The sequence below is a fragment of the Pseudophryne corroboree genome, chromosome 3, assembly GCF_028390025.1.
Source record: "Pseudophryne corroboree isolate aPseCor3 chromosome 3, aPseCor3.hap2, whole genome shotgun sequence".
Taxonomy (NCBI): domain Eukaryota; kingdom Metazoa; phylum Chordata; class Amphibia; order Anura; family Myobatrachidae; genus Pseudophryne; species Pseudophryne corroboree.
This window is the reverse complement of record NC_086446.1, coordinates 284315003-284330180: the sequence shown is the minus strand read 5'-3', so window position 1 is coordinate 284330180 and position 15178 is coordinate 284315003. Positions and strand designations below refer to the sequence as shown.

At 43.6% G+C, this 15178-nt stretch overlaps 1 protein-coding gene across 4 annotated transcripts in view; it reads right to left on the bottom strand.

Moving 5' to 3' along the window:
* EEF1A2 (eukaryotic translation elongation factor 1 alpha 2) overlaps positions 1–15178 on the bottom strand; it is a 71361-nt gene that overhangs the window by 15943 nt on the left and 40240 nt on the right. For all 4 annotated transcript variants that reach the window (XM_063959224.1, XM_063959227.1, XM_063959225.1 and 1 more), the window contains exon 5: positions 4413–4563. In XM_063959224.1, coding sequence (XP_063815294.1) covers positions 4413–4563 — 151 coding nt within the window. The remainder of the gene's footprint in view (positions 1–4412; positions 4564–15178) is intronic.

Sequence of the window (15178 nt, the reverse complement as noted above, 5' to 3'; positions counted from 1 at the left end):
TGCTCCGAGACTCTTCTGATTTTAGAGGCATAAAAATTTCTTCTTACGAATTAAAAGTTTCACTCTTCGCAGATGACATGCTGCTCTTTGTTTCCGACCCCCTGAAATCTATTCCCGCAATAATAAGCATTATTAACAATTTTGGTAAATTATCAGGTTACAAGGTAACTATTGATAAATCTGATATCCTCCCTTTAGGCACTTATTCTCTTGATCTTCATACCTCCCCAACTTTTGCAAGTTTTAAAATGAATACATCCCACCTAAAATATCTTGGAGTTCACATTACCAGAACTGTAGATAAACTGTATAAAGCAAATTTTTCCCCTCTTGTTGGTAAGGTGACGGCTTTAATGTCTTCATGGAATACACTCCCCCTCTCCCTTCTAGGCAGAGCTGCAGCAGTAAAGACGGCAATCTTCCCAAAACTATTCTATGCTATACAGATGCTACCTATCGCACTGAACAATAGAGATATTTTAACTATAAATTCTTCCATTACCAATTTTCTTTGGAAAGGCAAAAGGGCAAGAATCGCATTTTCAAAGTTGGTGCTTCCTAGGTCCATAGGAGGCCTCAAATTACCTGAATTTAAATCATATACAGTTGCTGTTTTCTTCCGGTATGCCACTGACTGGTTGTTGGAGACTTCCACATACACCGACACTAAATTAGATCAAGCTATTTTTGAACCGTACTCCCCCTCTGCATTACTTCATCTCAAGGCAATATCCGTCCCAAAAAACCTTTATACTCATGTTATCTTTCATGATACTTACATTAACTGGATAAGCTTACATAAAAAATTGAAGAGAGATTTCAGATTCTCCCCCTTCCTTCCCCTTTGGGGTAACCCGGATTTCCCACCGCCCCTCCACAATCCCTCATTCCAGATTTCAAAACAAAAAGGAATTGCTCTCGTGAACAGAGTTTTCGACCCGGGTGGATTCATTTGTTCGTTCAAAGACCTGCAGCAACACTTTTCTCTTCCAAACAAACTATTTTATCTTTAGCTACAGATTAGACACTATATACAGGCTGTATCGATTTCCTTACCTCTAAGTACCGAATCTCATATTATTCTCAAATTATTATATGGCAGGTCCTCTAAAACATAAAGACTACGCCAGCTATACCCTTTTTTAATAGAAGCTAAAGTAAATTCTTCTCAGCACTCCCAAAAACTTCTTGCCAATTCGGGGGATGATATTCCTCTTATATCAGGTTCAGAAGAGGTCATACTACTGAACTACAGTTAATATACTAGGCATTTACAATCGGCTTACTTACAGGAAACCCACTTTCGATGTATACACAGGGCCTATATCTCCCCAGCACAGAGAAAACATATGGACTCTACTGAGTCAGTTAAATATACTAAATGCTCAATGTCAAATGCGAAACTGTTTCATTGTTTCTGGGAATGTTCTAAAGTCCGCAGATTTTGGGCTAAGACAATATGTTATCTAAACTCCTTACTTAAACTCTCCTTGACCCCTTACCCTGAAGCATGTATATTATTTAAATTCAGCATCTGGAATCTGGGAACTCCCTCCTCTCGATATAACCCCTTCATTGTGATAGTATTAACTCTGGCTAAGAAGCTCATTTTAATACATTGGATCAAGAAATCTGCTCCTACAATACACAAATTGAAATCGAGACTACTCCAACTTCTATATTTTGACATTCGTTCTGTTCTACTACACGATTCTGGGACTACTACAACCTTTCACAACAGATGGGATTTCTTCATAGAGTCCTTAGACGACGAAGCCACAGGTGTAATTTCTAAATTTTTTGGAATCCTAGATTGGAAAAGGGCCCAGATATGTCTAAACTCTCCCAATTAATTTTTTTATTTTCCCCCCCATACTTTTGACCATACCACAATTCCAATACCTTCTTCTCCGATCATACCTTCTAATGTCAGATATGAGTAGATATTTGAAATTCTTTATGGATTGAATTGTCCTTTATGTATAGCCTTCATTGTACTTTGATACCATCAATACAATTGCTTAATGTTGAGATGATATTTCTCTACCTATGTCAAGATAATTCGCAGTATTGTCAGTTGTTAATTCTTACACTCTTACATTTGATTTCTCTGTCACCTTATCTCCCCCTCAACCATTACTCTTTCTATTTGCTACCCCCTTTCCTTCATTCCCTCATGTATATGTCCTGTCTGTATATCTGTGTAATATGTTATTTGCATTTAATGATTTTATTTCATTGTATACTCTACGAGGTCTCTTCGGAGACTTAGTTTATATATCTCCTTTCACTTTGATAACTTGTAAACTTGAAATTTCTCAATAAAATGTTTTTTTTTTTTTTTTTTAAATTACAGTGCCTTGCTAAAGTATTCACCGCCATTTGCATTTTTCATGTTTTGTTGCCTCACAACCTGGAATTAAAATGTATTGTTTGAAGGTTTGCATCATTTCATTCACAGAACATGCCTACAAGTTTGAAGATGTTTTTTTTTATATTGTGAAGCAAACAACAAATAGGACAAAATAACAGAAAACATCAGCGTGCATAACTATTCACCCTCCTAAAGTCAGTACTTTGTAGAGCCACCTTTTGCGGCAATTACAGCTGCAAGCCGCTTTGGATAAGTCTCTATGAGCTAGTCACATCTTGCCACTGGGATTTTTGCCCATTCCTCAAGGCAAAACTGCTCCAGCTCCTTCATGTTGGATGGTTTCAGCTTGTGAACAGCAATCTTCAAGTCTGACCATAGATTCTCAATTGGATTGAGATCTGGGCATTGACTAGGCCATTCCAACACATTTAAATTTTTTCCTTAAACCACTCCAGTGTTGCTTTAGCAGTATGCTTCGGGTCATTGTCCTCCATCCCAGTCTCAAATCACAGGCAGACTGAAACAGGTTTTGCTCAAGAATGTCCCTGTATTTATCACCATCCATCTTTCCCTCGACTCGAAAAAGTTTCCCAGTCCCTGCTGCTGAAAAACATCCCCACAGCATGATGCTGCCACTACCATGTTTCAGTGTGGGGATGGTGTTCTTGGGGTGATGGGATGTGTTTGGGTTTGCGCCAGACATAGCGTTTTTCTTGGTGGCCGAAAAGTTCAATTTTAGTCTCATCTGATCAGAGTACCTTCCTCCATACATTTGGGGAGTCGTCCACATGCCTTTTGGCAAACTCAAAACGTGTTTTCTTATTTTTAACACTAAGTAATGGCTTTTTTCTGGCCACTCTTCCATAAAGCCCAGCTCTGTGGAGTGCATGGCTTATTGTGGTCACATGTGCAGATACACCAGTCTCTGCTGTGGAACTCTGCAGCTCCTTCAGGGTTACATTTGGTCTGTGTGCTGCCTCTCTGATTAATGCCCTCCTTGCCCGGTCTGTGAGTTTTGGTGGCCGGCCCTCTCTTGGCAGGTTTGTTGTGCTACCATGTTCTTTCCATTTGAAGATGATGGATTTGATGGCGCTCCAAGGGAACATCAAAGATTTGGATATTTTTTTATAACCCAACCCTGACTTGTACTTCTCAACATCTTTGTCTCTGACTTGTTTGGAGAGCTCCTTGGTCTTCATGGTGTGATGCCTCTTGCTTAGTGGTGTTGCAGCCTCTGGGCCTTTCAGAAAAGGTGTGTTTATACTGACAGATCATGTGACACTTAGATTGCACACAGGTGGACTTCATTTCATTAATTATGTGACTTCTGAAGGTAATTGGTTGCACCAGAACTTTTAAGGGGCTTCATAGCAAAGGGGGTGAATACATATGCACATGGCAATTTTCAGATTTTATTTATAAAAAAAAAATTTTATATACATTTTTCTCATTTCACTTCACCAACTTAGACTATTTTGTGCAGAGTCATCACATAAAATTCAGATTAAAAAAATAAAATAAAAATTACAGGTTGTAATGTAACAAAATAGGTAAAAAGCCAAGGAGGTTAATACTTTAGCAAGGCACTGTAGTATTTATTTCTGCATCTTGCCAACTACCTTCAGTATTATATTCTATTCCAGTGTGCCTTTAATCACCTGCAGCACTGTATTTATTGATTGCTGATCTCAGATATAAATCTGACTCCCATTGGAACTTTTCTTTGGTTCTGTGCCGTAACGACGTACACTCTCCACTATCAAATCTGGTCTAATTATTCATGTGATTGCTTATCAGCACACTTCTACTTTGTCATTTATCTATATGTTATTTCATGTTTATTGTTTTTATCAGTGTTACTGTTACATTGTAGTTGTTGGCCGTTTGTTTTTTAATACAGCTTGTTCAATTAACTTTTACTAATTAATACAGCTGGCTTGATTCGTAAGGCTCTGTGTTTGTTATGCAGTAAATGTATTAAAATTTACTAAATTTACATCATTTATTAGCGTTTATAATTGTCACATCATAGCATTACCTCCAATCTTATAGACATCTTGGAGCGGGAGTCGCAGAGGTTTATCTGTTGGACGAGTTGGGGGAAGGATTGTGTCCAAAGCTTCTAGGAGAGAAACACCACTTGCATTTCCTTCCTTCCTCTCCACCTTCCATCCTTTGAACCAAGGCATCTACAGTACAGCCAGCAAGAGAACAGGACAAAAGAGACAAGATAAAAATAGATTACTATGCATCTGTAACTTAAGGGCCATATCTCCCACCGCTCAGCACAGCGTGATGTGTGCTGAGCGATGCGGGGAAGGACAGGGGGCTGCTCATTTCACCCAGAAGGTGAAATGAGCGATGTGCAAGATTGAGCCTGCATGCAGGTCAATCTAGCACCGGCGATAGCGATGTGCGGGGCCACGCATCGCTATCGCTGTGAGGGGTACACACGACTGATCTGTGCTTACAATCTATGCAATCTAGTCAGATTGCTTAGATTTTAAGCATGGATCTCTCCGTGAGTACCCCCCTTTACAAAGAGTGGAGGAGGAGCATTCAGAGAATGACCACACTGCATACACATACAAAGTGATACTTTATTGTCATACCTGGCCAGTGAGAGGTTCCTTATTAACCAATTAACTGGCAGAGTTGCATGGGATGCGACGACATCCTGCTGGGCTTTCACTGACACTGACACTGTCACATCCCATCCAACCGCGCTGTGTGCCTTCGTCCCCGTGTAGTTAATAAGGGAATGTGCAGAACTGATGTCTACCTTCTGCTCCAATAGCATGTCAATGAGTGATCAAGCGGGCTCTAACCACCAACATCACTGCCAAATTTGTGCCCCAGAATTCTGGGGCAGATTTATTAAGCCTCGTGAAGTGATCAAGTGGAAGATGATAAAGCACCAGCCAATCAGCTCCTAACTGCCATGTCACAGGATGGGTTTGAAAAATGACAGTTAGGAGCTGACTGGCTGGTGCGTTATCACCTTCCACTTTATCACTTCACCAGGCTTAATAAATCGGCCCCAGAGTGCCTGTAACACTATTACGCTGATCTCTGTCAGTGCAGAAATCAACTGCAGCAAGGGTGATGAGCGGAGCCGGAAGCAGGCAGGCAGCAGCAGTACAGATGTTCAGCATCATGACATCTGTCAAGGAAAGGAGCCAGGAGCAGGCAACTGCAGACCCAGGTCGGGATATATTAAAGGGAAAATGCATCCAAATGCCCATTTCCAGGATTTGGACGCATTTCCCATATGTACTAAGCCCTGAACGCCAGGGCTATGGAAGCCTATAGACTTCTTCTGCATTCTTCATGAGAGGGATCCAAATCAGATCACCCCCAGCAGCCCTCTGTGCAGACTCCTGGGCCTTACCCCAGAAGTGCCAGCATCGCAAAGAGCAGCTCTTATCAGAAGAGATGTGCTTTGCAATACTAATCGCATATGCTGGGCAGTACGGATGGTGTAATGGTTAGCATTACTGCTCACAGCACTGAGGTCATGGGTTCAATTCCCACCATAGCTTGGTGTGGAGTTTGTATATTCTCCCCGTGCTTGTATGGGTTTCCTCCAGGTAGTCTGGTTTTCTCCCATAATCCCAAAATATACTGGTAGGTTAATTGGGTCCCAACAAAACGAACCCTAGTGTGAATATGTGTATTGAATATAGATTGTAATCTCCACTGGGATAGAGGCTCATATGAATGGCCAATAATTCTCTGTAAAGCCCTGCAGAATATGGTAGTAGTAATAATAATATGTTAGAACATATGCGATTAATATCAATGCAATGTGTGATGGGATGTACCACAAATGTTTAGTACTTCTCACCTCAGTAAGACAGAAAACTAAGAGGCAAATTCAATTAACAGAGAAATCACAGTAATTTACAGCCATTGCCGGTTTTGAAATTTTTGCCTCTTTTTTACCGCAAATACTGACTGTTCGCGGCCATGCGCACTCAACTGCAATTCAAATGCGAAATAGTGAAAATGGGATTACCAAGAAAAGTGAAAAATGGGTAACTCTGTCTGTAGCCCCCCAAAAAGCTAAATTAACACATAATAACAGTATAAAAGTTTATTCTTGGTTATAATAAACTTATTTCTGGTACTTAAACTGGGTCAAATGGCTGCTATATGCATTTTTTTTTTTTTCAATTTTAAAAAATGATAGAAAGCTTTTTTTTTTTTTCTGGAAAATAAGTGCCAAAATTAGATGTGGGAACATAAAAATGGATTTAAGTATATATTTGGGTCATTTTAGGGGACTTGAAAAAAAAAAAGTCTGGAAACAGAACGATTACTCCCACCTGCAAGTCTAAAAACACTTGTCCTACTCATTAAGCACCCCAATACACTTGTCCCATACCTTGGGGTATATTTACTAAAATGGGAGTTCTGTTTAAGAAAGGGATGTTGCCCATAGCAACCAATCAGATTCTAGGTATTATCTTCTAGGAAAGTGCTAGATAAATGAGAAGTAAAATCTGATTGGTTGCTATGGGCAACATACCATCTTAAATAGAACTCCCATCTTAGTAAATTTACCCCCTTGTACCCCAATTTCCTTCATTTTGTACTTTTTCACCCCAAAAATGACATTTCATTATTGGCCAATTAAAAATAATTAAACACTTCTAAATGCCTTATTATTCAGGGGTTGTCCCAGGGGTTCAGAAACAAATCCTGACATTTTTAAGTTAATCACCTGCTCAGAGTTGGTTAATTGAAATTAGCTGTAAAATTACTGCAAAACCATTTTCACGGACAACTGAATATTGGCGTTTTCACGAAATGACTGCAATTCGGCGTGAATTCACATCTTTTTACGTTTTTGCGGCTAATTGAATTTAGCCCTATGAAAAAATTAGGAGGAAATCAGGTAAGTAAACTACAATGTTTTAAGATAATTGAGGGCAGAGGTTAGGGATGTTTGGCAGTGGCATAATAAGTGTGGGGAGAGCGGGGCACATGCCCTGGGCGCCAGGACGAGGAGGTTGTCAGGGCAGAGGGCATGGCTTCGACATTACGAGGCTTGAGCTATTCCTCCACCAACCTCCCACCCAAGTACTGCATTCCAGAAGCCCCAACTTTCTCTCTCCTGTCTGTCTCTCCCGTGTGTGTCTGTGTGTCTTTCCTGTCTCTCTCTCCTGTCTCCTTGTCTACTGTGTGTGTCTCTCTCCTGCCTCTGTCTCTCTCCCTCTTATATTTCATTGTCCTGTCTCTCTTTGTTGCCTGTGTATGTGTCTCTCTCTCTTTCCCCATATTTCTCTGTATGTCCCATGTCTCTTCCCCATGTATCTCTCTTTCCCTCTCTCCTGTCTCTCTGTGTCTCCTGTGTGTGTCTATCTTTCTTTCCCCATGTCTTTCTCTTTCTCCGTTCTTCTCTCTTTATCCATTTCTCTCTCTTTCTCTCTCCCTATGGGGGGCATTTACTAAGCAGTGATAAGAGCAGAGAAGTGAGCCAGTGGAGAAGTTGTCCATCGCAACCAACAGCCCTAAAGTAACATCTATAATTTGCATACTATAAAATGATACAGAGCTGCTGATTGGTTGATGGGGCCACTTCTCCACTGGATCACTTCTCCGCTCTTATCACTGCTTAGTAAATGTCCCCCTGAGTCCGTATGTCTCTCTCTTTCCTCGTGTTTCTCTGTCTGTTTCTTTCCCCATGTCTCTCTTTTTTCCCCCATGTCTCTCTGGCTCTCTCTTTCCCCATGTCTCTTTTGGCTCTGACACCTACTTCTACCCCGCCATCACTACAGAGGGCGTCTTGCCAGGACCATGTGGCTGCTTTTGGTATTTACCTTTTTATTGTCTCCTGTGCATGGGGAGAAAGGGTGGAGAGGATGGGGGTGCGGATAAATGAGGAAGAAAGGGCACCATTTTTTAAGTTCCACTGGGCGCCCTGAACTCTAGTAAAGCCTCTGGTGTTTGGTATGTAAAGTGGGAGTGTGTGCCTTCGCATTAGGGTTAGGGCCATTAATATTAATATCTTTAATATTTTGTGTCACGTATGTGGATGTCACTCTTCAGTGTGTCACAGGCAGAGGTGTTCGCGGGGAGGGACAGGAGCGGACGGTGTTGGGGAAAACAGGGGCATCTTGCCCCTGTTTTACGTAAGTGGTGAGGATAAGGACTGCATTGCGTACGCAATTTCCTTGGCCCCACAAGCCGCACTGCGACGCCAAGCCTGAGTAAGCTTAGGCTTACTCAGCCTGCCGTTGCAGCTGAACATCGCGACCGATGGTCACGATTTTCATCACAGATGCGATTGCATTGCAAATGCAGGAAGTGGTATGCACCTCCTCCTGCATTTGCACTGCTAAGGATTGCATTTGCAAAGCTGCTGCGAGCAGCTTTACAATTCTGGTCCTTACTAAATTAGGCCCTCTGCATGCAGACAGATATACACATTTTCTCCACGCACACCATGTCTCAGCATCAGGCCTTTTGTGTCTTGAAATGCTGTTGGCATGTCAGACAAATGATAAGCTGTACTTTTGTGAATACTGATTTAACCCACAAAATGGCTGCCTCCTCCAGTGCACAGTGATATTTTTAAATAATGGTGTAAGCTACATTCTTAGAAACACTCCTTCAGCCCTTAAAATGGCTGACTATGCTGTGCCTATCAGATCCCTCTTGGGGATTAATGTGTAAAGAAGCCCATAGGCTTCTATAGCTCCAGAAAATTTTGCTTTCCAGAGTTTGATATATATGGGAAGTGTGGTCATCCCTCCAAAAACGTCAGTTTTCGGAGGTTTGACCACACTTTAGTATTAGTATATCACACCTGTAATATTTTATAATAAACGTTACAATAACAATTAAAAATTATTTATTAATGCCGTATGCATGAAGATTTTTGAAAAGGACAGCTCTCCTAATAAGAGCTGTCCTTTGAGGTGTGGAGACTTCCGGGTTGGTGACACGAGAGTCCTTCTGCTCATGCACTGTATTATGCGCACCATGCAGGGGACATTGGGAAGGATCCACTTGGATCCCTCACAGTGCAAAATGTGAAATGAAGCGAATAGGTTTCTATTGAGTAACACCATCAAAAGATGGTCTAACCCACCTAGATGGTCTTACCCACCAAGATGGTCTCACCCTCAGGAGCTTGGTACACATGTGAAAACCGACCAAACCTCTGAAAACTGCATTTCCAGAGGTTTGACTGCAAAATCCCCTTTGATGCATCCCGCCCTGGGGGTAAATTTACTAAGGTGGGAGATTTTTAGAACTGGTGATGTTGCCCATAGCAACCAATCAGATTCTACTTAACATTTGTCTAGCTGCTTCTAGAAGATAATAGATACAATCTGATTGGTTGCTATGGGCAACATCACCAGTTTTAAAAATCTCCCACCTTAGTAAATTTACCCCCTGGTCTGTTACCAAAGTTTCGCTCTCCAGAGCTTGATACATATAGGAATTGTGGTCAGCCCTCCAAAATCTGCCGTTTTCGTGGGATGTCTTACCAATATATCAAGCTGATCATCACAATATTCATGTAATGTATCCTCACAATCAAAAATATTAATATTTTGTTTCTCAAGATAATTCCATACAGGTGATTTTACACTCATCAAATGAAAAGGCAACAGTAGAAATTATACAGAGTAATAACAAAGCAAGATGTCTTAAGGGCCCCATACACTAGAGCGATTATGCCCGATTTCAGCCCAATTCGGGCATTCGGCCCAATATATTGGGTGAAATCGGGCATTTTTGAGGTGTCTCCGGTCTGAGCCGATCCGATGCGCGTTCCAGTGAGCAACGGATCGGATCCTCCAGATTGAATGTGCTGCACATTCAATCAGGTCCGACCTGGGAGCATGGCTGGGATCGCCCAGGATACATTGGATGCAAAAGGGCAGCATATGATGTATCTTGTCCGATCCTGCCCCCCGGAAGACTGATGGGGTGATCGCCTGCGATCGCCTCTGACATGCGGTCGGATAAGTGTATGGGGCCCTTTAGATTAAATGTAAATGATGAAAGTACTGCCAAATTATTAGTTAAGAAATGCTCAGTGATAATGGGGAAAAGAAGTGGGAGGTGAAGTTTTTAGGTGCAGGTGACAGAACAGGGTTTTTTATTTAATACAAAATACAAATCCACCATAAGGTTAACCAGATACCAACACCAGAAATACACTGTACTATAACTCCTCCTGTGCTAATTTAGAGTACAGTAGGAATAGGTGGGCCCTAACTGCATAAGTTTTCTGGATGTCAATAAAAGCACCATATTTTTTTATACATATGGGCCCTCATTCCGAGTTGTTCGCTCGGTAAAAATCTTCGCATCGCAGCGATTTTCCGCTTAATGCGCATGCGCAATGTCCGCACTGCGACTGCGCCAAGTAAATTTGCTATGTAGTTAGGAATTTTACTCACGGCTTTTTCATCGTTCTGGCGATCGTAATGTGATTGACAGGAAATGGGTGTTACTGGGCGGAAACAGGCCGTTTTATGGGCGTGTGGGAAAAAACGCTACCGTTTCCGGAAAAAACGCAGGAGTGGCCGGAGAAACGGAGGAGTGTCTGGGCGAACGCTGGGTGTGTTTGTGACGTCAAACCAGGAACGACAAGCGCTGAACTGATCGCATATGCCGAGTAAGTCTGGAGCTACGCAGAAACTGCTACGAGGTGTGTAATCGCAATATTGCGAATACATCGTTCGCAATTTTAAGATGCTAAGATTCACTCCAAGTAGGCGGCGGCTTAGCATGAGCAAATCTGCTAAAATCCGCTTGCGAGCGAACAACTCGGAATGAGGGCCATGAAAAGTGTAACCTATAGCAACCTATCAGATTCTGTACATTTTCTAGTATAAAATGAAAGCAAATGTCTGATTCGCTGTTATGGATGTCACCACCTTTCTTATAGTTAACCTGTGAAACAGATTTATTAACCTGTCCTAAATTCAGATTATGGTGGGAATTCAAATGTTCATGCGACCCCTATCTCCCATCTAAAGTGACGGGAGATAGAGAGGCGATATTCAAATGGCCTGTTATTGCATTGATCGCGCCCAGTACAGTCAGGTTTAGGCGTGCAAAGCACCTAAACCCGACTAAACTAATGGGCACGATTATGGAGAGACCCGTTTGGGCGCCCAAACGGGTCTCTTTACGCAAATTTCAGCTTGCAACCTCCAGGGGCTAGCAAGCTGAAATGAACTTGTTGCGCCCGTCAGCAGTAACATTAGAAGACTGACGTCAGGCACGACAGGGGGCGGGAGAGGGAGGGGGACGTTTGAATCTGGCCCTTTGTTTCTATTTTACTTCATTATAAAATCAAACATACGGAAATGTCCCAGTTTTTTCTTGATATTTGTGTAGGTACAGGTACTGTACATCTTCATTGGATCTGGAAATGAGTTCATGTAACACCAGCTTTACAGTAATCCATTTACAATAATGATCTTGCCGGAAAGATCTAACATCAAAATTCTTGAATAATATACATTTTACATTAAATATGTGCAGCGGTAAAAACAGTCAAGTACTGAAGTTCTAATTCAGTTCTCTAACTTTGGGGGTCATTCCGAGTTGTTCGCTCGGTAAAAATCTTCGCATCGCAGCGATTTTCCGCTTAATGCGCATGCGCAATGTCCGCACTGCGACTGCGCCAAGTAAATTTGCTATGCAGTTAGGATTTTTACTCACGGCTTTTTCATCGTTCTGGCGATCGTAATGTGATTGACAGGAAATGGGTGTTACTGGGCGGAAACAGGCCGTTTTATGGGCGTGTGGAAAAAAACGCTACCGTTTCCGGAAAAAACGCAGGAGTGGCCGAAGAAACGGAGGAGTGTCTGGACGAACGCTGGGTGTGTTTGTGACGTCAAACCAGGAACGACAAGCTGTGAAATGATCGCAGATGCCGAGTAAGTCTGGAGCTACTCAGAAACTGCTACGAGGTGTGTAATCGCAATATTGCGAATACTTCGTTCGCAATTTTAAGATGCTAAGATTCACTCCCAGTAGGCGGCGGCTTAGCATGAGCAAATCTGCTAAAATCCGCTTGCGAGCGAACAACTCGGAATGACCCCCTTTGTTTTTCCTATTGTCCAGTTATCTTTTCTATACTGCTATAGTTTTTGACAACTTTCAATAAAAGCATTAGTGATACAATCTAGATCTGATGCCTCCTCACATATGGAGCTACATTACAACCATGTAAAAGCTTTCACTTATATTGATTAGATTTTTTTGAAATATGAAATTATATTTATAAATGCAGTATAATCGCTTTTGATGTATCCACTGATGGTTCATGGTTTCCTATACAGTTTTCCCAAATTCAAGTGTTCCCAGCATTCTGACATACGTATATGTCAGTGGTTCCAAAACCTTTTTTAATCATGACACCTTAGAGCAGGCATTCCTAACCTCGGTCCTCAAGGCACACTTAGGGCTAAAACACACTACACGGTTGTTGCCGGCCGGGAAAAAGCCGGACGGCTTTTTCCCGTGCCGGCATTGTAGTTAACAGTGTGAGGGGTAGGGTCCCTTCACACTGCACGGCCCCGGCCCGGCTGCCGGGTTGCAGCCGGGTCTCACCACTGGAGGGTCCGGCGGCCGGGCGGCCGCCGGGCCGTCTTTGGAGCCAGTGAACCGTGTGTGTGAAGGGGAGCTTTCACACACAACGGTTTCTTCTGCAGCCGTGTCTGATGCTGCGCATGCGCACAGCATCACACACGGCTCAAAGCCGTCCAGTGTGACAGACACTGCCGGTTTCTCCCGGATGGCAAAAAGCCGGACAAAGTTTGTCCGGCTTTTTGCCATCCGGGAAAAGCCGGAGTGTGTGTTACAGCCCTAACAGTGCAGGTTTTAGTGAGATCCAGGCTTGAACACAGGTGACTTAATTAGTACCTCAGTTATTTTGATTTAACCATCTGTGCTGAAGCCTGGAAATCACTAAAACATGCCCTGTTGGTGTGCCTTGAGGACCGCGGTTGGGAATGCCTGCCTTAGAGTATCTGAATTATTTTCACAGCACCCCTAAGCCAAAAATTAAATTAAGGGAATTGTGTTTATATGTCATCCATAGGGTAGGTTGGGATGCAGTCAATTTACCAGCTGTCGGGATCCCAGCATTCAGGAGACCGACGTTGGGATCCCGACAGCTGGTGGTATACCAACAGCCGGAATCCTGACCACCACGCCAGATACAATGCCCCACAGTGCCAGATACAATGCCCCACAGTGCCAGTTACATTGCACCACAGTGCCAGATATATTGCCCCACAGTACCAGATACATTGCCCCACAGTGCCAGTTACATGCCCCACAGTGCCAGTAACATTGCCCCACAGTGCCAGATACAATGCCCCACAGTGCCGGATACATGCCCCACAGTGCCGGATACATGCCCCACAGTGCCAGTTACATGCCCCACAGTGCCAGTTACATTGCCCCACAGTGCCAGATACAATGCCCCACAGTGCCAGATACAATGCCCCACAGTGCCAGTTACATTGCCCCACAGTGCCAGATACAATGCCCCACAGTGCCAGTTACATGGCCCACAGTGCCAGTTACATTGCCCCACAGTGCCAGATACATGCCCCACAGTGCCAGTTACATGCCCCACTGTGCCAGATACATGCCCCACTGTGCCTGTTACATGCCCCATTGTGCCAGTTACATGCCCCACTGTGCCAGATACATGCCCCACTGTGCCTGATACATGCCCCACTATGCCAGATACATGCCCCACTGTGCCAGTTACATGCCCCACTGTGCCAGTTACATGCCCCACTGTGCCTGATACATGCCCCACTGTGCCAGATACATTGCCCCACTGTGCTCCCTCCCCCCCAGTCACTCACCGCTTGTGGCTCCGACTCGCCTCTGATATGTGAGGGGAGGAGAGCACAGCGCAGCGCCTCTCCTTCCCCTCACCGCTCCAGGTCTCCGGTGGCTGTGTGGCGCCAGTTCGCTAGCCAATCAGAGCTCCTAGTGGGAATAGATCCTGTGGCGACCTAAGCTGGGACCAATGTGTGGCGAGGGTACTCACTGCCTCGCCGCTGGGATTCTGGCAGATGAGATGCCGCTGTCGGTATAGTGACAGCCGCCATGCAGTCTGCTGGGGGATCATATGTATCCCGGTAGGTTATGTGGTGAGGGACAGAATTCGCTTTGGTTTGTCCACATATATTATGATTGGAAGCCAGAAACACTGGTTTTGCCTGTTACACTGACCATAAATAATCTGAATTGGTCCTGGACCACCAACCCAGGGCACCCCTGCAATTGCCCCAAGGCACCCAGTTTGGGAACCACAGGTATATGACTTGTTGACTGTGCATTAGTAGGGAATCCTCTGCTAGAAACATTATTTTTTAATTAGTAGAATGTCTGATTCAGGCCCATTTATCATTGATCCCATTTGCAATGCGATCTGGGCACAATATTAGCTCCCAGGATCGCATTGCAGAGTGCGATCACATCAGGTGAATGCAATGTGACGAGTGTGGTGCCAGGGGTGCTGCCCATGCGTGATCACGCTGACCGACATGCACAGTGGCCATTTCTGGCAGAGGGTTCCTTGGGAACCCTGCTGGAACTACATCCCCGATTTGTAGCCCATAGGCTACAACGTGCTACCACTATCTGAAGATGGCAGTAGCTGTAGAGGCCAATATCAGGAATGCTTTGCATTCTAGATATTGGTAAATCTGGCAGCATTGCTTCCCCCATAGAAACCTATGGGGGATGCGGCTGCTGGCAGGAATGGAGGGATCGTAGTAGGTATCAGAAATATCTGCTGCA